This window comes from Cajanus cajan, chromosome 5 (genome assembly GCF_000230855.2).
Source record: "Cajanus cajan strain Asha chromosome 5, NIPB_CcT2T_4, whole genome shotgun sequence".
In the NCBI taxonomy this organism is placed as follows: domain Eukaryota; kingdom Viridiplantae; phylum Streptophyta; class Magnoliopsida; order Fabales; family Fabaceae; genus Cajanus; species Cajanus cajan.
The window spans coordinates 63,916,983-63,944,689 of NC_138521.1; the positions used below are offsets into that span (position 1 = coordinate 63,916,983).

Below are 27,707 nucleotides of genomic sequence, written 5' to 3' on the forward strand. Positions count from 1 at the left end.
TAGACTAGTTAAAAATATGAAGATTTAAGTTTAATTCTCGATATTTTTGTAATTTTTTTTTATTTTTTTATTTTAAAAAAAAATACTTTACCTCACATCCTTAACTGCCAAAATAGATGGTTACCAATTTGATCACAATGGAGTGTTACACGACACGATTGTAACGTAAATAAAAACAACAATGATGGTTCTAGACTGCATCGATTTGTTCATTTTCTGTTATCTGGTGCAAATACAGTAAATCCGTGTCAAAGACGTCCACGAAACCTTTCAAATTCAACTGGGACCAGAAAATAATATAACCTTTTTTCTTTTCTTAAATAATATTATACATACAATACAAATTGTACTATATTATTTATTTATTTCTGGCTATTTATCACTTCATTTATTAATAAATAAAAAGAAACATTATTAATAATATATATAAAATTAAAGTAATGTTATTTAAGTTATTATACTATTTTTGTTTGCATTATTCACGTATAAATCGTTACTTTGAACTTCTTTTTTATTATTTTATTTTATTTAACTCTAGTGTAGCATCTTATTTTGTTGAGTAGATACTTTTGTAGAACAAGTAAATCTAATCCTAAACTCCTATTAAGCATGAATTAAAAATAATAAATATATTTTTATTCCTTTAAATTTTAAAAAATATATTTTTTAATTTTTTAAAATTAAAAATTGTATTATTTTCCATAGTTTTAAAATATTATTTTAATTTCTTAAATTTAAAATTTATATTTTTAATCTTTAAAATATAAAAAAAAATATTATTTTAATCTCTTCCAATTTCTTACTATTACTTATGATATTAGTGATTAAAATAATATTTTTAAAATTACAGGATTAGAAAGATTAAATTTAAAATTATGAAATTAAAATAATAATTTTTGATATTTTGAAAATCAAAACATAAATTTTAAGTTTGAAAGACAAAAGAACACATATACTCTAAATTTAAAAGGACAAAAAATATAATTAAATTATTAAAAATTATATTATAACTTTCATTTATAATAATAATCATTGATTAAAAAATTAACAAAATATTATAATTAAATTTATATTTTATTATATATATGTATTTAAATTTATTATAATTATTAATTTTTAATTAATAATTATGAGTACATTTTATTCTTTAAAATGTATTCTTCACGTGGAAATTTTTAAAAATTTATACGAAAACTTGATTGTTGAAATAAATAATGAACAAAAAATAACTTTAAAAGAGTAAGGTTTTCAATTTTATTTTTTTTTTGTTGTCATTTTTGTGAGAAGAGGATTATATCTCTCTATCCTTCAATTTGGTATCGTGGCCAACATATGATAGGTAGCTGTTAGGGGTGGGTAAATGGCCTGTTTTAACTATGAGAAATTGAGTTCATGCGAATTGACTCGTGTACTACAAAAGAATTATTATTTTACTGATTTCTTTTGGGAGTTTTTTAAGATAAGAGTGGTTTTAGTATTTTTAATAAATAAGTATAATTATAAATATTAAATATTAAATTTAATATATTTTTAATTTAAAAGACATTGAACTTTTTTACCTTAATACATTTTAGATTAAATATTTAAGGATAGTATGTTAATACTTTCATGTTTTAGTTAAATATGTGCAAACTTTTATATATTAAGATTTTCATATATATATATATATATATATATATATATATTATTTTAGAATGCTTAATGTTTTGTATTCTTATATAATATTTTTTTATTACTCCCTCATATTTTCTGTGCATAAAAAATGAAAGGAAATTTTTTTCAATATTATTATTGACCCACAAACTTATCTATTTAACTGTAGATTTTACGAGATAAATATAAATTAAAAAATTTATTTATTTCAAAGTTTATCCGACTCATTAAAATTACAGACTTTTCACATTGAACCTTAGACAATTTGGTTGGCTTATATATCCCCACCCTTGATAGTGGTTGCAATCAAGAGTGCTAAGTAATTCAAAAGGGAAAATTAATGCAACATACACTATAACTCTTACTCTTCATCTAGGGATGCTCGTATATTAGATTTTTGAAAAATCTAAATTGAATTAAAATAGATTAATTAATGGATCCATTTTTAATAAAATAAACTGGTTTGATTTTTTTTAAAAATATAAATTTATTTTTTAAAAATTAAATTAATTTGATGTGATACGATGTAGTTATTCATTATATATATATATATATATATATATATATATATATATATATATATATATATATATATATATATATATATATATATATTGTACCGTCTCGGTCGTGGGCCGATATGATATTCTCGGACCATGACCGATGTCGTTAAGGGGAACACTCGGTTTAGCCTCCACGCCTCACAGGCTCAAGGCTGGAAGGCAAGTGTACCGTCTCGGTCATGGGCCGATCTGATCTCCTTAACGGTGATAGGACGTCAACAGCCCTATACTCGGAAATTACCCGATTTGTTAACCAGGCCCTAAAACCTCTCGCCTTATGGGCACTCGGAAATAAGGTGATCATGATCTCCTACTCGGTATTAACCCGATTTAGGGCTCAGTAAAAGCCTATTCGGTAATAGACCGAATAGGTGAACTCGATTCCTCTTGCCTACCAGGGAACCACTCGGCACTTATCTCGTCGGATTTTCGGTATAGACCCTGTCGGTCGGACCCCGACTGAACTCGTTCCCGTTGATCTCGCATCATCGTGATAAGAACGGTTAAGGAAATCCCGTGATCCTCGGGGTCTAAGAGGCCCACGAACAACGCACCATAAAGCCCGAAACCCTAGAGTTGAGACGGCAGAACACACTTTTGAATGCTCTGGCTTTGAGGCACGACCCAGGGAAAAACCCTAGTCCACCCCTTGGCCGGAACATTTTGGCGCCCACCGTGGGGCTACGGTGAAACTCTTCCTACGCCCCAAGTCATACAGAAAGACCTGCACTTTACCATGGCGAGAGGCGGCAACAACAACAACTCGCAACCCCCTACCATGGAGGAGATGATGGCCATGATCAATGGTTTAAGGGAGGACAATGCACGATCCAGGGAGAGAGAGGAGGCCATTCAACGCGAAAACGAGGAGATAAGGAGAAGAGCCGACGAGCTGCAGGCCAGAGTAGCGGCTAGTACTAGGACTGTTGAGGAGGACGTCATGTTGGAGGTCCCTAGGGACTTTCGACCATTTTCGGAGGCCATAGAGGCCGAGGTGATCCCTAGGGATCATCGGATACCGCAGATCGAGCCTTTCGATGGAACGCAAGATCCCAGTCAGCACTTGACAGACTTCCGGGCTCAAATGTTAATCTGTGGAGGGAGCATGGAAGTCCGTTGCAAGTTGTTCATGGGCACTCTCAAGAAGGCGGCGCTCGACTGGTTTAGCGGTCTCCCGGACAGGGCGATCACCGATTTTGATGTTTTCAGCCGGCTCTTCATGGCGCAATTCGCTGCTAACAAAAAGAAGCCGCCGATCACATCGGATTTGTTCGACCTCAAACAGCAACGCGAGGAATCTCTGAAAGATTTCCTGCAAAGATTTAATGAGGTCGCTTTGAGGATAACATCATTGGACGAGAAGATGGCGGTTATCGCATTCCAGAAAGGTCTGAGGTCTGGGGCTTTCGACATTGCACTCGAAAGAGCGAACTGTCAAACGATGTCGGAGGTAAGGGCTTTTGCTTTGAGCCACATCAAGACGGAGGAAAACCAGATTGTTAAAAGGGCGGCTGAGAACCGAGAAGCAGGAGACAACAATAAAGAGGGAAACAAACATCTCCGTCCTCGGTCAGACTGGAATAAGCGGGGCGGCCGGTACAGTGCGAAGGAGGGCAATTACCGACAGGCCGACCATGGAGGTCGGTCAAGAGGCGAGTGGATGCGGGGCGATGAAGAAGAGAAGTTCACTCCACTCACTGTTCCCAGGAGACAGATACTCCACAATGTTAATAGTGCCTCGTTGTTTGAGTTCCCAGCGGTGACAGAGCGTCAGTTGGGCCCTTTCAAAACCGCGTGGTGTGAGTTTCACAGGACTCACGGGCACACAACTGAAAATTGTTTTGTCCTGGGAAGGCAGATAGAACGGTTGGTCAAGGAGGGACGACTGAAGGAGTTCGTAGCGAAAAAGCAGGAGGGAAGCTCGTCGGATAGGCGACCCAGGCGTACTCAAGACGACGCCGGGAGGGATAGGCGTAAAGAGAGAACTCCTCCCGGAGGCGTGCCAGCAAAACCGTCGGAAGCCCATCAGCAACCAATCCATGGGGATTTCAACACTGTAGCGGGGGGCTTCGCGGGCGGGGGAATTACCTCTTCTGCACGAAAAAGGTACACTCGGTCAGTGCTCACCTTATCGGAATTCCGGCGACCTACTCAGCCAGTAATTTCGTTCTCGGACTCAGACTACGAGGGAGTGACCCCTCATGAGGACGACCCCATCGTCGTATCGGCGATTGTCATGGGGTACAACGTGAAGCGTGTATTGATTGACCAGGGAAGCTCCGCTGACATTTTATTTTGGGAAACTTTCGAGGGGATGAAGATACCTAACGAACGACTAATCCCTTATGCAGGAACTTTAGTGGGTTTTGCAGGAGACCAGGTCATTGCAAGGGGATATGCCGACCTGGAAACAACCTTTGGCCAAGGCGCTCAGATGAAGACGGTGGTTGTTCGGTATCTGGTGGTCAACGCGCAGTCATCCTATAGTATATTGATCGGCAGGCCGACCCTGAACAAGCTAGGAGCGGTGGTGTCTACTTCCCACCTGAAGGTGAAGTATCCGTTGCCGAATGGTACTGTGGGCACTCTCCGAGTGGACCAGGAGGTGGCTCGGAAATGCTATGGCGACAGTTTGAAAGCACGAAGATGACTGTATACGGCACAGGTGGAGCAGGAGGTCCACTCCATCGACCTAGACCCCAGAGTGAGCCATTTTGATCGCCGACCAGCCCCTGCGGAAGACATTAAGGAGGTGACGTTGATGGAGGGAAAGAAGGTGAAGGTTGGTACATCCCTCAGTCAGGAGGATTCCGAGAAATTGGTTGAAGTGTTAAGGGCGAACGTGTCAGCATTCGCGTGGCACGTCAGAGATATGCCAGGAGTGGACCCCGATTTCATGTGCCACAAGCTAGCCATCGATCCACGCGCAAAACCCGTCATCCAAAAGAGGAGGAAGTTTGGTGAGGACAAGCGCAAAGCCATTGCTGAAGAAACCGACAAGTTGCTAACAGCAGGTTTCGTCCGTGAAATACAATACCCGACTTGGCTTGCAAATGTTGTGATGGTACGAAAAAGCAGCGGAAAATGGAGAATGTGCACAGATTTCACCGATCTAAACAAGGCGTGCCCGAAGGATTCATACCCCCTACCGAATATAGATTGCCTTGTCGATGGTGCGTCGGGATACGAGCTGCTAAGTTTTATGGATGCGTATTCTGGTTACAATCAGATTCAAATGCACACAGCCGACGAGGATAAAACCGCGTTCATTGCTGACCAGGCCAACTATTGCTATAAGGTAATGCCTTTTGGATTGAAAAATGCAGGGGCAACGTATCAACGTCTGATGGACAAAGTGCTGGTGGATCAGTTGGGTAAGAACGTGGAGGCCTACGTGGACGACATGGTGGTAAAGTCAATGAGTATGGACCGACATATAGACGACCTGAGGGAATTGTTCGATACCATAGGAAAATACCAGCTTAAGTTGAACCCCGAGAAATGTTCCTTTGGAGTCCAAGCGGGAAAATTCCTGGGTTTTTTGCTAACTCATCGCGGCATCGAGGCAAATCCTGACAAATGCTCGGCGATCATTAACATGAGGAGTCCTTCCACGATAAAGGAGGTGCAGCAGCTCACGGGAAGGATGGCTTCCTTATCACGTTTCCTTTCCAAGTCAGCCGATAAGGCGTTGCCGCTTTTCCAATGCTTAAAGAAAAACGACCGATTTGTCTGGGCAAACGAATGTGAGGAAGCCTTCTTAGAACTCAAGAGGTCGCTAGCATCGCCGCCGATACTAACGAAGCCGGAACTGAATCTTCCCTTGTTGGTTTACATATCGGCATCCGACCGAGCAGTCAGTGCAGTGTTGGTCCAAGAGCAGGAAGGCACCCAGGTACCGGTATACTTCGTGAGTCGAGTCCTACAAGGAGCAGAAACGAGGTATCAAAAGATTGAGAAATTAGCACTTGCGATATTGGTGACTGCGCGGAAGTTAAGGCACTACTTCCAGAGCTACGAAGTGATTGTGCGTACGGACCATCCGATTAGACAAGTGCTACAGAAGCCAGACCTAGCGGGAAGAATGATGAAGTGGTCTATAGAACTATCGGAGCATTCAATTAAGTATGAGCCGAGAGAAGCAATCAAAGCTCAAGCGCTAGCCGATTTTGTGATGGAGTTGACCGCGCCCGCCGAGGAGGGAAAGATCGGAGAAATGCAGTGGATCTTGTCAGTAGATGGGGCATCAAATCTCGGGGGAAGTGGGGCAGGAATCGTCCTGGAAGGACCGGGAGGAATTTTGTTGGAGCAGTCGCTGCGTTTTGAATTCCGAGCAAGTAATAATCAGGCCGAGTATGAGGCATTGTTGGCTGGTATGGCATTGGCAAAGGAAATGGGGGCGACAATTTTGTCAGCACGAAGCGACTCTCAATTGATCACGGGGCAAGTAGCAGGCACTTTCCAAGCGAAGGACCCCCAACTGGCTAAGTACCTGGAAAAAGTTAAGTTTCTATCGGAGAATTTCCGAGAGTTCACGCTTAACCACGTTCCCCGAGAGCAGAACTCGAGAGCCGATCTCCTTTCCAAGCTAGCTAGCACGAAGAAGCCGGGAGCCACTCGATCGGTCATCCAGGAAACCTTAGCACAACCCAGTATTAATGAGCCTCAGGGGAGTGTTCTTTTCGTCCAAGAAGAGCTCGATTCGTGGATGGGACCGTACATTGCATACCTAACTCGGGGAGAATTGCCAGAGGACAAGAAAGAGGCTTCGCTGATACAGAGGGAGTCGGCCAGGTTCGTGGTCATTAACGAAAGACTGTACCGAAGAGGATTCAGCTCTCCCCTGTTAAAGTGTTTGACTATGTCGCAAGCACAATGGGTGATGGACGAGATACATGGTGGAATGTGTGGGAGTCACATTGGAGGACGAGCATTGGTGTACAAAGTGGCGAGGGCAGGCTATTTCTGGCCGAGTCTGAGAAATGACTGTGTCAACTGGGTTCAGAAATGTGATGGATGTCAAAGGCACGCAACCTTGCGTCACTCCCCGGCTGAACGACTTCACTCAATTCTGTCTCCCTGGCCATTCAACAAATGGGGCATCGACATCCTCGGTCCGTTCCCGATAGCAGTGAGACAGTTAAAATTCTTGATAGTGGCCGTGGATTATTTCAGCAAGTGGATCGAAGCGGAGCCGGTAGCGACCATTTCAGCAGAGAAGGTAAAGACGTTCTTGTGGAAAAATGTTGTATGCAGATACGGTGTTCCTCAGGTGCTGGTATCGGATAACGGAACGCAATTTGCAAGTTCGAAAGTCCGCGAGTTCTGCCGGGGGATTGGAATCCGAATGACGTTCACCTCTGTTGAGCATCCCCAATCTAATGGTCAGGCAGAGTCGGCTAACAAGATAATTCTAGCAGGGCTAAAAAAGCGTGTCCAAGACTCAGGCGCTTCTTGGGCGGACGAGCTTCCCCGGGTACTATGGTCGTACCACACAACAGTACATTCCTCGACCCAGGATACTCCTTTCAACTTAGTGTACGGGACGGACGCCATGATACCGATCGAAGTTGCGGAACCTTCGATACGTACTACGGCCTTTTCGGAAGAAGAATCCGACCAGGGAAGGCGAGTTGATTTGGACCTGATTGCTGAGACAAGAGAAAAAGCAAGGATAAATCAAGTGGCAGCCCATAGAAGAGCAGCTTTCAAGTACAACACGAAGGTTGTTCCGAGAGAGTTTGTGGTGGGAGATCTCGTTTTGAAGCGCGCTCAGGCGGCGCAAATGAGGAACAAGCTGTCAGCTAAGTGGGTCGGTCCTTACAAAGTTGATGATGTTGTCGGCAAAGGAGCGTACCGACTGAGGACCTTGGACGGAGGAATAATACCGAGGACATGGAACGCGGCGAATTTACGTTTTTATTATAGCTGATCTCTTTGTATTGGGTGCACTCTTTTCCTAACTCAGTATTTTGTCCCCGTAAAAATGTGAGGGGTTTTTGCTGAGAAGGTTTTTAACGAGGCACCACATCTCAATCCTTAATGAATATGTCTTCTCACTCATCATTTTCATGACTTTTAACATTTGCTATTTTGAAGATAAAACTCGTGATTGTCGGCAAAAGTCCGGCTGGGCGAGTATAAATAACTCGAAGAAACTCGTGATTGTCGGCAAAAGTCCGGCTGGGCGAGTATAAACAACTCTTAAAACTCGTGATTGTCGGCGAAAGTCCGGCTGGGCGAGTATAAATAACTCTTAAAACTCGTGATTGTCGGCGAAAGTCCGGCTGGGCGAGTATAAACAACTCTTAAAACTCGTGATTGTCGGCGAAAGTCCGACTGGGCGAGTATAAACAACTCTTAAAACTCGTGATTGTCGGCGATGGTCCGGCTGGGCGAGTATAAATAACTCTTAAAACTCGTGATTGTCGGCGATGGTCCGGCTGGGCGAGTATAAATAACTCTTAAAACTCGGGATTGTCGGCGAAAGTCCGGCTGGGCGAGTATAAACAACTCTTAAAACTCGTGATTGTCGACGATGGTCCGGCTGGGCGAGTATAAATAACTCTTAAAACTCGTGATTGTCGGCGATGGTCCGGCTGGGCGAGTATAAATAACTCTTAAAACTCGTGATTGTCGGCGAAAGTCCGGCTGGGCGAGTATAAACAACTCTTAAAACTCGTGATTGTCGGCGATGGTCCGGCTGGGCGAGTATAAACAACTCGAAGACCAAACAAAGTGATGTTCTTAACAAGTCGGAAAATGAACGATTCCCATATTAAACGACGACTGGAATTTGACCGACCGACTCCACGAGGTTTCATTTACATGGAACAATTGCATTACTTATCGTAGTCGGTAAATTCCCGACTGGTTCCACGAGATTTCATTTTAGAAAAATTTCCTTTTGTAGACATCGGGAATTGACCGACTTACTCCTCGAGGTTTCATTTACATGGAACAATTGCATTACTTAGCGTAGTCGGCAAATTCCCGACTGGTTCCACGAGATAAGTAATGAAAAATTTCCTTTTGTAGACATCGGGAATTGACCGACTTACTCCTCGAGGTTTCATTTACATGGAACAATTGCATTACTTATCGTAGTCGGTAAATTCCCGACTGGATCCACGAGGCTTCACTATTAACTTAGAAATTTTTTCTAATAGTTGCTTGAGTCGGAATATAACCGATTTGTACTCATAAAGTCTCATGTTTAACTTAGAAATTTTTCTAAGCGTTATGTGGGTCGGAATTTAAACGACTCAAAACTTTTTTATTAACTTAGAAAATTTTTTTAAGTGTTGCTAAAGTCGGAGTTTAAACCGCTTGTACTAGGTGTCGTTTAGGTGGGTACTTGGCCGACCATTTTGTTAAAATTCATTTTGACTTGGACAAGTTTTCAATTATTATGAATCGGCCTCGGGCCGACCGCGTGGCCAAGTTTCATTTAAACAAAAATTTCCACGTTATTTCAAGTCGGCATTTGGCTAACCTTTAAGCTAAGCTCCCTTAAAAATTTTCCACTTCATTTGAAGTTGGCATTTTGGCCACTATTCAAATAAGAAATTATGCACATGGAAAATCTAATTCTCATTGCCTTTGGAACAATGTCTATTATTTAACTGAAGTTTGGGTTTTAGAAAATTTTCAAGTTAATTCCAATCGGATTAGGAACGATCACTTTCGATTTTAAACTTAGAAAGCTCGGAGTTTGGACGAATACGCTTGAGAAATGTCCATTAAACTTGGAAATTTTCTAGTTCAATTTTAAACTCAGAATTTTGCTGAATACGCTTGGAAAATAATTTTTTAACTTAGAACATTTTACATACCACTCAAGCACTCGAAATTTGAATGAAGACATATTGGCCCAACTTAGAACATTTTATAGTCGTTAAGACACAAGAAAAGTATCACACATCCAAAACATCAAAATTCAATACAAAGAAAACCTAGAATATTAGAGGCACGCATAAGTTTCTACGAAAAAGGGCTAATGTAAAGCAGGTTCAATCATCTTCTGGGGGATCCATTAGTTCCCCATCCACAATTTCTTTGAAGTAGCCGAGCCCACTAAGGTCTATGTCGGCATGGAGAAACTTCACTTGACTTGTGGCGGCATCAAAACCTTCAACGAACTTCTTCAAAGAGTCCATCTTGGCCGCTTGAAGGTCGTTCTGAAGCTTCTCCGCTTCAACTTTCATCACGGACAAATCACTCTCGAAGGCGCTAGCCGCATCAATCGACTTATCCCGAGACAGGCGCGCCTCGTCCAACTCTTTCTCCAACACCACTTTCTTGGCAGCCCAAGCTTTCTTCTCTTCCTCAAAAGCACGACGACCTTCCAGCAGTTTGTCTCGTTCGTTGGATATCCACTTGAGGTCGGCCCTGCTTTTACTCAAGCTGTCCTCCAGGGAAGAGAGTTTTTTCCCCTGCACCTTGGAGTCCCTCACTAGCCCCCGAATTTTGTCTTCATTGACGAGTGAGAGAACCGAAAGACGGTTGGTTAGGGACTCAATTCCCTTTGCAATTGAGAAAGCACTCATCTTTTCTAAGTCGCCGCGGTCTCCCTCAAGCAGATCCGTTCCGCGAATATGGGCGCTGTGATTAAACTTTTCATCCCAGAAAGAGGCCACGCCACTACGCTCGTGACCATGATCCACTGGATCCCAATTTTCGCCGAGGCAAGCACTAATAGTCCTCTCGACGGATTGGACCTCGGTATCGCCCTTATCAATCTCGGTGGCTACCACTGTCTCCAGGTTCACCACCGACACGGACTTCTCGCCCTCGCGCCGACGCTTGTGTGAGGATTCGCCAACACCCCTCGCCGCAGTCACAGGTTTTTCAGTATCCACAACCTTCTCGGTCGCCGATTCCCCGACCCTAGCAACTTGGGAAGCTTGTTGCTGTTTCCAGAGCTTGGCCAATTCCCGATTGCTCATACTCGCCATCCTATCTGCACGAGGACCAAGTAAACATTAGGTTATAACGAAAAATAAAGCATCACAAAGAAACAATAAGGTACAAAAGGGGCGATCGGCGAGAAACCGATTACCTATATATATTCTCAATTCATGGGGCCTACTTTCTAAATCTAAGAGTTTGGCGGTGTTGAAAACCGTTTTCAATTCCTCAAGTTTCCTAACATCCTCTTGGTCCTTCTCAGGAACCTTGTCAGGACTTAGCCCACCACAGGGCTTAGTCTTCTCGTTCCAATACAAGGGATACCCTTTAAGTAAGCCCTCGTTGCCAGGCGTACAACGAACTCGGAAATAGGATTTCTTGAAGTCCTTATAGGACGACTGAAAAAGTGTTAAAATTCCCCGACCCGTTACCCCATGGACAGATACCCAGCCACTGCGTTTATTGATACGACTTTCAAAAAAGTAAAAAAACTTTTCTACAGTCGGGATTAGCCCAAGACCCCCACACAAAACCTCAAAAGCTCGGATGAACGCCCAACTATTAGGGTGTAATTGAGTAGGTGCCACATTCAAGGCGCTCAGGACCCCTTTTTGGAAATCGGAAAGTGGCCACCTAACCCTAAGCTTAGAAATTAGAGTCGTATAGCAAAACGTAAAAGGCTTAATGCCGTCACCCTTAATACACACAGGCTCCCCATCCACACAAGGCTCACAAACAAGCACATTATCACCCTCAATACATACCACATGCTCCCTACAAAAACTATCCATTTCAGCCCACGAATTCATTAAAGATGAGCAACGAAGCACATCATCCTTAACCCACTTATACGCGTCTCCATAACTTATATCCTCCATGGTATAAACAAACTTGAACTACAAGGGGGAACTAAAAGGTTCTCTGTAATCAAGAAAGGCCAAAGGGGGATTAGATAGGCGTACCTAAAGACACAAAAACGACCCTTTCTCACTCAACAAATGTCACCAACACGCCGTACACCACCGCGCACCACCGTAGTTCTCAAATGGAGCAGAGGTCCTCACCGGAGAAGAGAACGCAGGTAGAAAGAAAGGCCGCAGGTAGAAAGAAAGGCAAAAAGAATGACAAAAAAGGGAGGCTACCCTATTTATAAGAGTCCAAAGGTCGCGTGTGGAGTTGGGAAACCCAAGGGTCGCGGCGCGTGTATTATCCAAAGGTCGCGCGTGGAGTTGGGAAACTCAAGGGTCGCAGCGCGTGTGGAACGTTACACCCTTAACCCTAAGGGACAAAAAAAAGGGGGGGGTGCATACCATTAACTTTAGCAACACGTTTGGCCACGTGGCACAGTCATTATTCGCACCCCTGCAACGCCGATTTTGCAATAAATACATGTCCTTTTTTCGAGTAAGGTGAATAGACACCCCCTTTCAGGTTTTGGGAAATTGCGGTCTCACGTGACGAGTTGGAGTATCGCAGTGTACCGCCCAGGTCGCTATCCGACCTGGTTTTCCACTCGGCAAATACACAATCAGTACGCCAGGCCTTAAGCCCTTTCGCCTTATAGGCTCAGGGCTGGAAGGCAAGTGTACCGTCTCGGTCGTGGGCCGATATGATATTCTCGGACCATGACCGATGTCGTTAAGGGGAACACTCGGTTTAGCCTCCACGCCTCACAGGCTCAAGGCTGGAAGGCAAGTGTACCGTCTCGGTCATGGGCCGATCTGATCTCCTTAACGGTGATAGGACGTCAACAGCCCTATACTCGGAAATTACCCGATTTGTTAACCAGGCCCTAAAACCTCTCGCCTTATGGGCACTCGGAAATAAGGTGACCATGATCTCCTACTCGGTATTAACCCGATTTAGGGCTCAGTAAAAGCCTATTCGGTAATAGACCGAATAGGTGAACTCGATTCCTCTTGCCTACCAGGGAACCACTCGGCACTTATCTCGTCGGATTTTCGGTATAGACCCTGTCGGTCGGACCCCGACTGAACTCGTTCCCGTTGATCTCGCATCATCGTGATAAGAACGGTTAAGGAAATCCCGTGATCCTCGGGGTCTAAGAGGCCCACGAACAACGTACCATAAAGCCCGAAACCCTAGAGTTGAGACGGCAGAACACACTTTTGAATGCTCTGGCTTTGAGGCACGACCCAGGGAAAAACCTAGTCCACCCCTTGGCCGGAACATATATAATGATTTTTTTTTAGAAGAATTGAACTGAATTAATCTATTATATATAAAAAAATTATGTAATTAAATCAATTTTATAAAATAAATTAGTATAAATATTTTCTTAGGATCAGATTTTTTTTTAATATGGATCAATTTAATTATGAATCAATTTGGACCGATTTAAATTTTTGCACACTCTTACTTTCATCTATCATTATGAATTTGTTCAATTTACAGTTTTGTAATTTGTCTTCTTTCTTAAAATACAATTTATCTAATATCGTGACGTGATAAGCTATTTTTACATAATAATCTTATTTTAATTTATTCTTTATCATTATTATTGGATAACATATTACTAATAAAATAGGTGTTTATGTTAGGTTAACCAATCTTGTAGTTGAATACTCTATTATTGTGATTAATACGTTATTATAATGGATGTTTATGTTAGGTTAGTTGTCAAAATTGATATATAACATAGTTGAAAATTTATAAAATTTTCTAATTTGAATAAGAATAATCTACTAAACGAAATTAATCGAAAATAAGCTGTTATTCAAATATTCTGATATTCAAAAATGTAATTTTCATCTTTATATTTTAAAAAAATATTATTATCTTAAATCCTAAACCCTAAACTCATGTCATTATGGGGATCACTATAATGAAGTACATTACTTTGAATTTGGTTTTAGGGTTGGAGATGCTCTAAAACACAATCTTTTTTTAACGTTCACGACGAACTTTTTTTTTATAATTTTTTTCCCTTCTTTCTGGAGACGTAACTTGAATTTTAACGTAACCCTCTCTGGACACGAAAGACGCAACTTTTACTTCGACGACTTTTAACGTTTTAAGCTAGGTTAGTCATTCTTTTGGTATAACTTTGTTCAGTTTCTCATACATTATTTATCGTTGTAATAGCTTATTTAAATTTTAGCATAAAACCCTAAACACATTATTATGGGTGTCACATAACATGAAACTTATTTCTCTCCGTCGTGGGATGCTCTTAAAAGCTCGTGATAGAATTAAGTTTCAAAGCTTTGTAAAGAACAAAAAAGTCATATTAACAATTAGTTAACTTTAGTGGCATTTCTTTTCAAATAAGATATCAACAAAAAACTATTAATAAAAAAACATTGCAATATTTTTGACAGAAATAAGATTTCCGATAAAAAAAAAAATCGTGATAAAATGTCTAATATGGTTCTTGTTATATATTCCATTGACGTGTCAACTCTCATCTAAGTCAATTGTTTCTTTAAAAGGACCAAAATAAACATGTCTTACTTATATGGACGGACTCAAACAGTTATTTCCTCGAAATTTCTCGTAAGGTTCATCATTATTCTTTTGCTACTAATTAAGACCCTCTAGAGTAAGGTTTGATCTCATTAAAAAAAAAAAATTGCGATGGCTAAAGACCTATGTTGCATGGTCTCATCTAAGTTATTTCTTTAAAGGGACTGCAAAGTCTTTCATATATATAAAGATGAAAACTAAACGTTAATTTCCTTATTTTTGTTAATAAGAAATTATTCTTGAATAACATTTGGAACCAAATACTTATTTTCGAGATACAAATAAGGTCGCATATCAATAAAATAATTTTTTTTTATAAAATATATGCATATTTTATTGATTAAATTTTTTTTATATAATAATAAAAATAAAATTATAAAAGTTTAGTTTAATACTTATATTCTTTAATTAATAATATCATAACATAATCCTAATAATGATGCTATAAAAATGAATTATATTTTCTTATAAGAAAAAAGTAATTTATTTTTGTTGCTGAAACTCAAACGTGAAATACAAATTTCCTGACGTTAAGAACATTAGTTGAAGAAAGGAATTAATATTCAACCTAGACAATTTGACTTGTTCTCCTAAGTGTTGAGGAAAAATTGCCTCTGTTCCTTGTCCGGGAATGCGTAACTTGCCTTTCTTGATTTATAGGAAAATGTCTCCATCCCAAGTCTCAATTGCCAATTTTTCGAAAGTATGCTGTTGAAAGAACTAGTGATTGTGTTCCCACCTGAATGTAGAGGACCCCTACTGCTATACATGAAAACAGATTATGTTTAGGCCAACGAGGTTTTGTGACATAGGTTGGTGGATACGAACTCATGGCGCATAAAAATTATAACTTGGACAAACACATGCATGTGAATTAAGTGTTTAAAACCTTAATTCACGATCTTATTATTAATTTGTCTAAAATCAATTCATTTGCTTTACATTATTACTATCTTTACATTATCTAATAGTGGGTGCGATAAAATGTAATTATCTTTCATATTTTGTAAAGTTTGTTACTAAATTTTTTACAACTTTAAATATATTATTGACAACTTAACATATTACATCATGTCAAGTCATTATATTTTGTCTTTCAAACACGTGCGCGCAGACACACACACACACACACACATATATATATATATATATATATATATATATATATATATATATATATATCAATAATTTATATTTTCAATTAACATATTACATCAAAATATCATATAAATAATTAATGTGTTATGATAATAGTTAATATGTTACGTAAGTAATCAACTAATTTTTTTTATGGTCAATTAACTAGATGACAAGAAAAAGCAAAAAATTGTAAATTTTGTAAAAATATGAAAATTGGTTAATAAAAGAGCAATTAAGCCTATTTAAAACTAGTAGAAAATGGTATTTTATGATTTTGTAAAAGAAAAATTAATATTGATTAAGTGAACAATAAATTATGGTGAACACATTTTTTCTCTCTATTTTATCTTTAAAAGTGTTGAGAATATGCCTAAATATCTTTAGAAGATTAAGTTAGTTTTTTATAAGAATATTTTATTTATATTTCAAATATTTAGATTTAACTTGTTCTGATTATTTTAAGATTTATTTCCTTATTTTAGAATAGGATAATATCAAATATATTTGATTTTGTATAACAAATTTTCTCTATAAATAGAGACTCATGAATAAAATTATATTATGCTATGATACCAATGATGGGGTTATTTTATGATATTTATTTGAGAGGATATTTTATAATTGAAAAGTTTGTTTCTGCTTCCATCTTTGGGCGATGAGAATGGAGGCATACCTAGAAGGTTTAGATCTCTGGGAAGCTGTAGAAGAAAATTATGATGTTTCCACGTTGCCAGAAAATCCTACTGTAGTCCAAATGAAAATTCACAAGGAAAGGAAAATCAAGAAGGCAAAGGCAAAAAGTTATCTCTTTGCCTGTGTTTCACAAAATGTTTTCACAAGGATCATGACTCTCAAATCGGCAAAAACAATTTGGGATTATCTAAAGGAAGAATATGCTGGAGATGAAAGGATTCGAAGCATGCAAATATTAAATTTAATGAGAGAATTTGAAATACAAAGAATGAAGGAGACAAAAACAATCAAACAATACTTTGACAAACTGCTTGGCATTGCTAATAAGGTACGATTACTAGGAACGCAATTTCTTGATTCTAGAATTGTTGAAAAAATTCTAGTAACTATACCTGAAAGATATGAAGCTTCAATAACAACTTTGGAAAACACAAAGGATCTGAGTAAGATCACTTTGGCAGAAGTGTTACATGCATTGCAAGCATTAGAACAAAGGAGGCTTATGAGAGAAGAAGGATCCGTGGAGGGTGTATATTTAGCCAAATAGAAGAACAAAAATAGTGGCAAAAACAAGAAGAAGGAATTGTTTCAAGAGAACAGCCAACATAATAACACTCAAATTTTTTCACCATGTCCTTATTGCAAAAAGACTAATCATCCACAACAAAGATGTTGGTGGAGACCTGATGTAAAATGTGACAATTGTGGAAAATTAGGACACCTAAAACATGTATGCAAATCTCATGAGCAACAAGAAGAAGCCAACATTGTTGAAGATCAACAAGAAGAGGGAGAAGAAGAACTACTTTCAATGTCATGCTTTATGACCAAAAAACCCTCAAAAGCTTGGATTATTGATAGTGGTTGTACAAATCATATGACCTATGATCGAGAACTCTTCAAAGAACTCAACAAAACTGATATCTCTAAAGTTCAAATGGGGAATGGAGCACACCTTGCAGTAAAAGGTAAAGGAACACTTGGTATTAAGAGTCATTCAGGTTTTAAATTAATATCTGATGTTTTATATGTTCCTGATATTAACCAAAATTTGTTGAGTGTTTCTCAATTATTAGGAAAAGGCTATAAAGTGTTATTTGAAGATAAAAATTGTGTAATTAAAGATATACACAACAAAGAAGTATTCAATGTTCATATGAAAGGCAAAAGTTTTGCTTTAAATTTGGAGGAGGAGCCAATTATAAATGAAGATACAAGTGAAGAACACAAAGATGCATGTCTTCAAAAGAAAGTTGATGATCAAGAGGAGAATGAAGATGATGAAAAATCACCTTCAAAAGAGAAGTTCGAGACAAATGTTAAAGTGGTCCCACTCAAGAAGAATTACAACAAAAATCACAAAAAGAAGAAACCAATCAAAAAGAGAAAAGGCAGATTTTGAAACTCAAATTAGGTGATAAAGATATTCAGTCAAGGAGGAATGTTGGGAATATGCCTAAATATCTTTAGAAGATTAAGTTAGTTTTTTATAAGAATATTTTATTTATATTTCAAATATTTAGATTTAATCTGTTCCGATTATTTTAAGATTTATTTCCTTATTTTAGAATAAGATAATATCAAATATATTTGATTTTGTATAACAAATTTTCTCCATAAATAGAGACTCATGAATAAAATTATATTATGCTCCTCTGATAAAAAATAAGTCTTATTATAAAATATCCTCTCAAACAAATATCATAAAATAACCCCATCAAAAAGGTATATGTAAACATGAGTTGATACAAGTGGTTAACTTTTTTTTTATGGCTACAAGTTCAAATTCTACTATTATTTATATAAAAATTGTTAGACAAATTAATTCCAATATAATGGTAGTTTAATTGTAATTTGTGCAACTCATATAGTTTATCACTGTAATAAGGTGGATCTAGTAATAAGTGTTGAGTAGTCAATCCTAAATTCAAACTAGAATAACAATGACGACAATATACATATCACTAGGTGAAGTTTAATGGTTTGAAAATTGCAAATCCATGTTACCAGAGATAAAGCCGCATCTTGGGAATTACACTGTTGTCACTGTAATAAAGCCTTGTACATTAATATTAATTAATGTACTATCTGGCCACCATTTCAGTGATGGTTGCGTCATTGACTGAAATAATTTCTAGTGGTTTACACTCATTTACTTCTTCCTCGTCTTTCGCTTTTGAAAATGCTGGCCTTTTGGGAATGGTAAGAGATATATTTTCATTTCTTAACATTGATGAAAATTCCAGAATGGAAGGCCTATCACATGCATGTTCTTGGACGCATAACAAAGCAATTTGCATGCATCTCATTAGTTTACACGGTGAACATGTATCATCAAGTGAATCATCCATGAACTCCATACCCTTTCCTTCTTTCCATAACTCAAATGCCTACGGCCATTACACATAAAACATCACGGTCATGGGAATAAATAATGATCTTCAAAACAAGAAAACAATAAAAATTTAAAGACAAAACTTAGGTGCAATATCATAATTCTTGTTGGTGGTATTTTTTAATCAAAATAAAGTTTTATCTCAATAATGTATGTAAAAAAATTTAATTAAACCTATGGTATGACAAGTAAATTTTATCAAAATTTTAATCAATTATTATTTTTTACCAAAGGTTAATTTTTATAAATGACTTACATATTCCAAAAGCTTTAAATCTTGGTTCTCTCCATAAAAGTGGTGGGTTTTCTTGCCACTTATAATTTGTAGAAGTAAGACACCAAAACTATACACATCAGATTTAGTGGAGTAAACACCTTCTTTAACATATTCCGGAGGAATATAACCACTGCATCATAACAAATCATGAGAACAACACTAAGTAATTAACTTGCTAAATATATAATTAAGAAAAGTTCAAATTGTAAAGCATTAATTATTATCTTCAGGGTACTCACTATGTTCCCACAATCTTGCTAGTGTTTGCCTCTAGTTCATTTTTGGTGAATATTCTAGCCATTCCAAAGTCTGAAATCTTCGGCTTCATCTCCAGGTCTAATAAAATATTACTAGCTTTTAAGTCTCTATGAATTATGGTGAATCTAGAATATTCTTGAAGGTAAAGAAGGCCTTGTGTAATCCCCTCAATGATGTTAATGCGCTTACTCCAATCTAACAAAAATCTTCTAATAGGGTCTGTTTGAAATTTTATATGACAAAAGTTAAGTAATTAGTTAAAAAAATCATATCACCATTTTCAAATTTGATTCTATGTTCCTCTCAAATTGTTGATTGTTCTTATTTGGCCCTTTATTTTTGCAAGTAAATATCTATGCAAAACTAGTAAATCATGTAAATTTGATATAAGTAATTGCATATATATAGAGGAGTAATTCACTTACTTTAAAAATAAGTTTACTTAAAATTATTTTGTTCAATAATTATGTTTTATATCAAATTTTAATAATCTAATCGTTAAAATTAAAAGTTCTTAATATATATATCAAGTTTACAAAATTTTAAAGAATTTGAAAATTATTTCATATTTTATTTCTTTAATTCAAATTAATGAATAATTATAAAAATATTTTATACATTAATTTGAATTAATAAAAAAGAATATCAAATAATTTTTAAATATTTTTTTAAATGGTGGTATTTTTTTTAAGTAAAAACGATTACGACAATAGTAACATGAAAATCTAATCAAAGCTTTTATGTATTTGCCTCAAACCTCTACTATTATGATGATTCTGACAGCAGTAATTAACTAGACTGAAGGTGTAAGCCAAAGTCATGTATTAATTTTCTTTATCCCTCTTTTTAGTTAAAGGCAAGATCATGGAATGGAGGCTTCCATTTATGGCTTTAACTTAAAAGAGTGACGCACTTATATTTCAAGTATATAGAGTTTAAAGCTGCAAAGAAATCAAACCAAAAAGGTAGAAGTCGAGGCTCTTATTAGCCATGTACTCATACACCAGCATTTGCTCCCCTCGTTCAATGCAGAAACCCAACAACCGAACAAGATTCACATGTTGTAGCCTTGCTGTTAGTGTTACCTCATTTTTGAATTCCTCAAATCCTTGTGTAGAAGCTTTTGATAATTTCTTTACGGCTATTTCCTGATCATCAGGTAGGATGCCCTGCACGAACAACAAACACTAATTAATGGTTAGGACTTCACCAGAGAGAAGGCATTCTCACGGGAATATTATTTTACCAAAATAGTTTTGTCAAGGGGTCTTCTAAACTAGTTAAATAGGACTAGATTAATTTGGCTGATTTTGCGTTCAGAAATTAATGCTATTAGCTTTACTTTGCATCATTTTTATGCAAAAATATTGAATAGAATGTGAATTGTAAAACAACTTTATTATTATCTCATCCAATCATAAAATATTATTATTATATACAAAGTAAACAACTTTTATGATAATTATTTTATTATATTAATAGTGATTTTTGATTGATTAACACATATAAAATTGTTTTACATCAACAATACATGACTACTAATAAGCTCTAATTTTATTTAGAACAAAACTTAGATCCAGTTAGTTGAAGTTGTTTACTAATTAGAATTGTAATTTCACTTTGGTAGTATATTTGTGTTAATATATATTACATAGATTTACATAAAATATGAAAGCATAATATAGAAGTGAATGATAATAGTATCAATTTTATAAATCTATAACTAAGTTTTGTCATTTTATTTAATTATGAAGAATAAAATAAAAAAAGACCAAACATTTGACATTAATTAAAACGAGCACAAAGACTTGATCAAAGTCATCAATCTATTCCCTAAATCTTCTGTTAAAGACATGCAAGACACTTTAGTAGTTCTTTTGTTAATATTTTACCTTGTAAACAGGACCGTAACCACCTTGTCCCAGCTTATTTTCATATGAAAATTTATCTGTAGCCGCTTCAATGTCAGAAAATCTATACACTTGTAAATCTGGAGCATCCCCATGAAAAGGTCCTGCAGCTTCTTTATCATTCACTTTAGACTGCGAAGGTTTAGTCAGTGTCCTCCCTATATATACAAAGTAGGAAGTTTTTCATCAATGGACATTTTCATATCAACTCTAAAATCGCAAATAAACAAAGCTAGCTGAAAATTTTACCAGTTGATTTGAATATTCTCTTTCTTCGCAAGTAGATTGTCACACCTAACACGACACCGGTAGCAATTACACTCAAAATGATGACAATTAATTTCCACCGTTCATCTTTGTCGTTGTCAACCTGCTCAGCTAAGAATGGAACGGTAGAGATAACTAAGTCAGAACGTACGGAGCTGTTCAACTCAATGTGTAAGTAAATTCTTTTCTATCCGCTTACAAGACTAATTCTCATTGATACAAATCTGGTATTATTAATTTGAAGCTACAACTAATTGTTTTTATTTGAATTTGAATAATTAAAAACCTCAAAACATGAGGAATTGAAAATACTATATTAATTTTGAAATAATTTAAATTTTATAATGAGCATTGATATGATATATATATATATATATATATATATATATATATATATATATATATATATATATATATATATATATTTTGGTTCGTTCCTGGAGTAATCTCCTGGAAGACACAAAAGGCGGGATAGCTGGTCCCAAGATTAAACGCAACAGCGTACACAAGACAGGATTCAAACTCCTAGCTTTACTTAAGCGTGAATCAACCCCTACTGCTAAATCACACGCTTAGGATTAACATTGATATGATATTTATTGTTTTACTTTTTAGAATTAATTATAAGTATATTAATGTTTAATTAGAAGTATTAAATAATATTAAAAAATTCATAAAGTTTGATAAGAAGATAATACTTTTTCACCTTGTTATAAATTAATTTTCTTCAAGACTTTCATTGTATTAAGATTATTTTTCTTATAATTTTTTTTTATTAAATCTCAATACTCAAAGTTTTGAAATTTGAAGAAGAATTACTATTAGAGGAACAAAACATCAATAACTATGTGGATAATTACTGGAAATAAAATTGATTGTTTTACCTGCTGCTCGAGCAAGTGTCCAATCTTGGTCGTCATGGGAAATTTGCCAAACGTAGTAACCAAGCAGCCCCTTTTCCCTTGCATAGGACACCTTGTTTTGAACAACCTCAACATCGTCGTAGCCAATCCATGTTGATCCAAAGGAGCAATAATTGGTAACATAAGTCCCATTATACACTACTTGAGCCCCATTTTGCTGAACACTATTTTTTATGTCCCTGTAGCTTATAGAGCCATCGTCCGCGCCACCTGCTGGACCCGTTGCCAGTGCACCTATTTTGTCGTTATCGGGGTTTTGGAGTTTCCACGCAAATCCAAAGAAAGGCAAACCCAAAACCAACTTGTTAGCCTCCAACCCCTTCCCAATCCACGCCTTGATGTAATAGTCCGTGTTGATATAAGTATTATGAGGGTCATACAAAGCCGAAGGTGCAGCAGTGAAGTTTTGCGTCGAGGGTGTATGGTAAGAGTATGCGTTAACATGTACCCAATCCAAGTTACTTCTCATCCGGTCCACAGGGTAGGACCCGTAGTTCAAATCTGGTGAAGCTTGAACTGCAGCGGTTAGGAAGAGTTCCGGAAGCGTAGAGTTATTGGCTTCGGATTTGGCAGCAAGACGCCACTCGTGGAAAAGTTGTCCTAGGTTGTCTGCGTCGGAGGATGTTTCAATGGTGGACCAGGAAAGGTCGAGGCCGTGGAATCCGTAAAGCCTGGCCATTGCTATCGAGGATTGAATGAAGGGATTCCTTGAAGAAGCGTTGGTGAGCATGGATTGGATGGTGGCGCTGTTTTGGTCTCCCCCGGTGGAGAGAAGAGTGGTGATGGAAGGGTTTTTGAGTTTGACGGTGTTCGTGAACGTCGAGAAGCGTTGCTGGTTTGAGGAGGAGAGGCTTATTTCGAAGGAGGAAGCGTTCACGTCGGCGAAGGCGCATATGAGGTGAGTGTAGAGGGCCGAGTTGATTTCGGATATGGGAAACTCGATTCCGCTGTACCAGTAACCGATTCTGAGCCATGATTCAGCTTCTGATGAGGCTTGGAACGTGACAGCGCAGAGGAAAAGCACGGAGAGGACGTGGACCCTTCTCGATGACGACATTATTAGAATATTAATCTTGCACTACCTCTCATATATTCAAATTGCACACGCACTCTCTCCTAACGTGTGGACCAACATAAATTAATGGCTAAAACACTAATTTGGTCCTTATATTAATTGTTTGTTTCAATTTAGTCCCATTTTAATTTTTGGCTTCAATTTGGTCCCAAATTAATTAATTGGTTTCAATTTGGTCCCATAAAAATTAATTGGTTTCAATTTAGGACTTCCGTCCAAATTATTTAAACGGAGTTAACTTTTGCCCACGTGGATGCCACGTAGATACATACGTGGATACCACGTGGATGCCATGTGGATGCCACGTGGATAAATTTTTTTTTAAAATACCTGGACCCAGAACGGCCCGTTCTGAAACCGGAACGGGCCGTTCTGGTTTCTTTTTTGGTGTATTAATTTTGCATTCAGAACGGCCCGTTCCGAATGCAAAATTAACATACAAAAAGTGAAACCAGAACTGCCCGTTCCGGTTTCAGAACGGGCCGTTCCAGTTTTAACTTTTTTTTTTAAATATAAATATTAATAATTTAACAAAATATATATTATTAATTATATTTTAATTATGTTGTTATATCTAATAAAATAAATATTTTAATAAAAATAAGTAATTTTAAAATTTTTATCATAAAAAAATATTTTTCAAAATTATTATATTTTTTAATAAAATTAATAAAGAATATCATAACAATATGATTTTAGTTTCTCCCATTAAAAATTAATAATTTTAATATATATATATATATATTGCGGAAAAATACAATGTATATTTCTCTGATTTGGGAAAAATACAAAAGTGGTATAAATAGAATATAAGGGAATAAATCTGCACACTAATCTATCCCTAAAAATCTGGAAAATAATTCTCCCTATAAATGCTGTATCTAAATAATTAAAGGAGGGGAAATAAAATTGATCTTATTAACATTAAATCTTTACAAATCAGAATTGAATATTCTGATTGATATATGCTGATTTCCAACAGATTCTGATTGATATGTGCTGATATTAATTTATTAGTAATATTAAAATATTAATAATATATAAATTTTATTTATTTAGTAATAATAAATATATATCATTTGATACATTACAAAAAACTATAATATATGTTAATTTGAATAGATAAATAATTATTTAATTTTAAAACATTATATATATATTAAAATTATTAATTTTTAATGGAAGAAACAAAAATCATACTATTATGATATTCGAGGGACTAAAATTGTTCAATTAAAAATTGAAGGACCAAAATCGCGCAATTGTAATTCTTTAAGCACTAAAATTATGCAATTAAAATCTTGGAGATCACAAAACTGCACAATTGTTTGAGAGATATAAAATGCAATTAAACCAATATTTTTGATTAATTTTATTAAAAAATATAATAATTTAGAAAAATATTTTTTTATGGTAAAAATTTTAAAATTACTTATTTTTATAAAATATAATTATCTTATAAATAGAGTAATAATTTTTTCTTTCTCTTTCTGTTTGAAGAAATATTTAAATATCACTTTATAATTTTTTGCAACTTATTTAAGATTAAAAGAATAAAATGATAAAAATTAATAAAATAAACATAATAAAATAAAATATAAAAAATATTAATATATTTATTTTATTATATATAATAACATAATTAAAATATAATTAATAATATATATTTTATAAAATTATTAATATTTTATATATAAATAAAATAAAATAAAACCGGAACGGCCCGTTCTGAAACTGGAACGGGCCGTTCTGGTTGCATTTTCGTTGTGTTAAATTTGCACCTGGAACGGGCCGTTCCGGATGCAAAATTAACACACCAAAAGTGCACCCAGAACGGCCCGTTCCGGTTTCAGAACGGGTCGTTCTGGGTCCAGGTGTTTTAAAAAAAAATTTGATCCACGTGGCATCCACGTATGCATCTACGTGGCGTCCACGTGGCCAAAAGTTAACACCGTTAAAGCAATTTGGACGGAAAGTCCCACATTGAAACCAATTAATTAATATGGGACTAAATTGAAACCAATTAATTAGTTTGGGACCAAATTGAGACCAAAAATTAATGAGGGACTAAATTGAAACAAAAAAAGATTATAAGGGACCAAATTAGGTTTTTAGCCTAAATTAATAGGTGTTGAATCATCGCCGGCTACACCGGTCCCCCAGAGATAGCGCAGAGGAACATTATTATAATATTAATACGTGACAGCATAGAGGAAAAGCACGGAGAGGACGTGCACCGTTCTCGATGATGACATTATTATAATATTAATCTTGCCCTACCTCTCATATATTCATATTGCACACACACTCTCTCGTGTGGACCCAAAATGCAACATAAATTAATAGGTGTTGAATCATCGCCGGCTACACCGGTCCCCCGGAGACAACACAGAGGAACATTATTATAATAGTAATACGTGACAGCGCAGAGGAAAAGCACGGAGAGGACGTGCACTGTTCTCGACGATGACATTATTATAATATTAATCTTGCCCTATCTCTTGTAGAAAAATAAGAGAGACGAGTAATACTAGTATTGGGTGAACGTAGCAACTCACTGTGTTTTCATTGAATAAGAGATGGCCTTTAAATAGCCATTGTACAACGTACCGAATTAACAAGAAGATAATAAAATATCTTATCAAAACAAATCTTATAAAAAACTATCTTATCTAAACTGAAACAAATAAAACAGATAAACTAACTCGGATATCTCTAAAATTTAAGATTATCTAACAAAACTCCCCCATAAGCTTAAATTTTTTTTTTCATTTCGATGCCTCTTCCACCAGAGCGTGATACTCCTCCGCGTACCATGGCCCCGCGAGCCACACGACGCCCAGCACCCCCGGCGCCGCGGTGGCCGATGCCTCTTTTGGGACACAAAAGTACTTGTTGTTCTTTGATCCACCTCTAAACCCAGAAAATACTTCATGATGCCCAAATCGGTCATCTCAAACTCCCTCTTCATCACTTCTTTAAACTCCTCAACTAGCTTAGCTTTGCTTCCCATCTCACTCTTCAATTGATCCGATCTCCTCATCCATTTCTTTCTTCCATCTCTCATCAAGTACCGCCTCTTCAAATTTTATGTCTTCTGTTCCTGTCAACAGACATACTACATATAACTCGTCAGTGGAGTTGTAGATGTCTTGCAAGCTCCAAGTTCTAAGCTGCTCAGGTTCATCATCTTCCTCGAAATGCTCATTGGTCCTATCCGAGCTTCTCCCTATTATCTCCGATTTCTCCCTCTCAGAGTTCGAGCTCCCCGAAGTCTCTTTAGAGTTACTCCAGCTCCACTCGCTTTCCTTATCTACCTGGACATCTCGGCTTACCAGGATTTTTCTTGTAATAGGGTTGTACAATTTGTAGGCTTTTGCCTTTTCATCATACCCGATCAAGATATACTTCTTGCTCCTATCATCAAGCTTCGTTCTAAGCTGAGCTGGAACATGACCGTAAGCAAGGCTTCTGAAGATCTTGAAGTGATGTATACTCGGTTTTTGTCCACTCCATGCTTCTTGAGGTGTCACATCATCCAATTTTGAATGTGGGCACCTGTTCTGTATATATATAGCACACTGCACTGTCTCTGCCCAAAACTTCTCAGGCATATTCTTCCCTTTAAGCATAGCTCGGACCATATCAAGAATAGTCCGATTCTTTCTTTCAGCTACTCCATTTTGTTGTGGTGAATATGGAGCTGTGAGAAAACGTTTTATACCTTGCTCTTCACAGTATTCCATAAACTCTGCCGATGTGAATTCTCCACCTCTGTCCGACCTCAAAGCTTTAATTTGCTTGTTAGTCTCTTTCTCCACCATGACTTTAAACTTTTTAAAAGCTTCAAATGCCTTTGATTTTTCTTGCAAGAAATATACCCAGGTCTTTTGAGAGAAATCATCTATGAAAGAGATGAAATATTTCTTACCACTGAAGGATGCAGGAGAGATTGGTCCACACAAGTCAGTGTGTATCAGGCCAAGTTGCTCCTTTACTTTGTACTCGGACGAGTTCAGAAAACTTGTTCTTGTATGCTTTCCGAGTACACACGCTTCACAAAACTTCTTGTCAAACTGAACACCACGTAGTCCGTGCACCAACTCCTTCCTTGATAGCTCGGCCAAACCTCCAAAGTTTAAATGCCCAAAACGAAA

The 27,707-nt window shown here is 36.9% G+C and overlaps 2 protein-coding genes across 4 annotated transcripts; one reads left to right on the forward strand and one right to left on the reverse strand.

The window, feature by feature from the left end:
- Positions 1–2,994: 2,994 nt before the first annotated feature.
- LOC145958146 (uncharacterized) lies at positions 2,995–4,866 on the forward strand. Its single transcript, XM_083074629.1, has one exon. It carries the CDS (start codon positions 2,995–2,997, stop codon positions 4,864–4,866), a length of 1,872 nt encoding a protein of 623 aa, XP_082930755.1.
- Positions 4,867–18,270: 13,404 nt separating this feature from the next.
- LOC109792785 (class V chitinase) lies at positions 18,271–23,600 on the reverse strand. 3 transcript variants are annotated; one of them, XM_083075651.1, is made up of 7 exons: positions 22,437–23,600; positions 21,535–21,687; positions 21,268–21,443; positions 20,334–20,544; positions 19,357–19,594; positions 19,097–19,247; positions 18,271–18,835 (listed from the first exon to the last, which is right to left on the reverse strand). In XM_083075651.1, the coding sequence occupies exons 1-7, from the start codon at positions 23,530–23,532 to the stop codon at positions 18,530–18,532; spliced, it is 2,331 nt and encodes a 776-aa protein (XP_082931777.1). In that variant the 5' UTR covers positions 23,533–23,600; the 3' UTR covers positions 18,271–18,529. The 3 variants fall into 3 exon arrangements, with proteins under 3 accessions (XP_082931777.1, XP_020207804.2, XP_082931778.1); XM_020352215.3 differs by having other exon boundaries at positions 21,535–21,663; positions 22,437–23,598; XM_083075652.1 differs by lacking the exon at positions 19,357–19,594 and having other exon boundaries at positions 20,378–20,544.
- Positions 23,601–27,707: the final 4,107 nt, after the last annotated feature.

Excerpts from the sequence above, each read along its gene's own strand:
- LOC109792785 (XM_083075651.1), bottom strand. The coding sequence starts at position 23,532 with ATGTCGTCATCGAGAAGGGTCCACGTCCTCTCCGTGCTTTTCCTCTGC. Across the intron at positions 19,595-20,333 it reads CCTCGACTTCTACCTTTTTG|ACCCTATTAGAAGATTTTTG; the intron begins GTTTGATTTCTT and ends AATTTCAAACAG. Across the intron at positions 19,248-19,356 it reads AGCAAGATTGTGGGAACATA|TGGTTATATTCCTCCGGAAT; the intron begins GTGAGTACCCTG and ends GTTATGATGCAG.
- LOC145958146 (XM_083074629.1), top strand. The coding sequence starts at position 2,995 with ATGGAGGAGATGATGGCCATGATCAATGGTTTAAGGGAGGACAATGCA.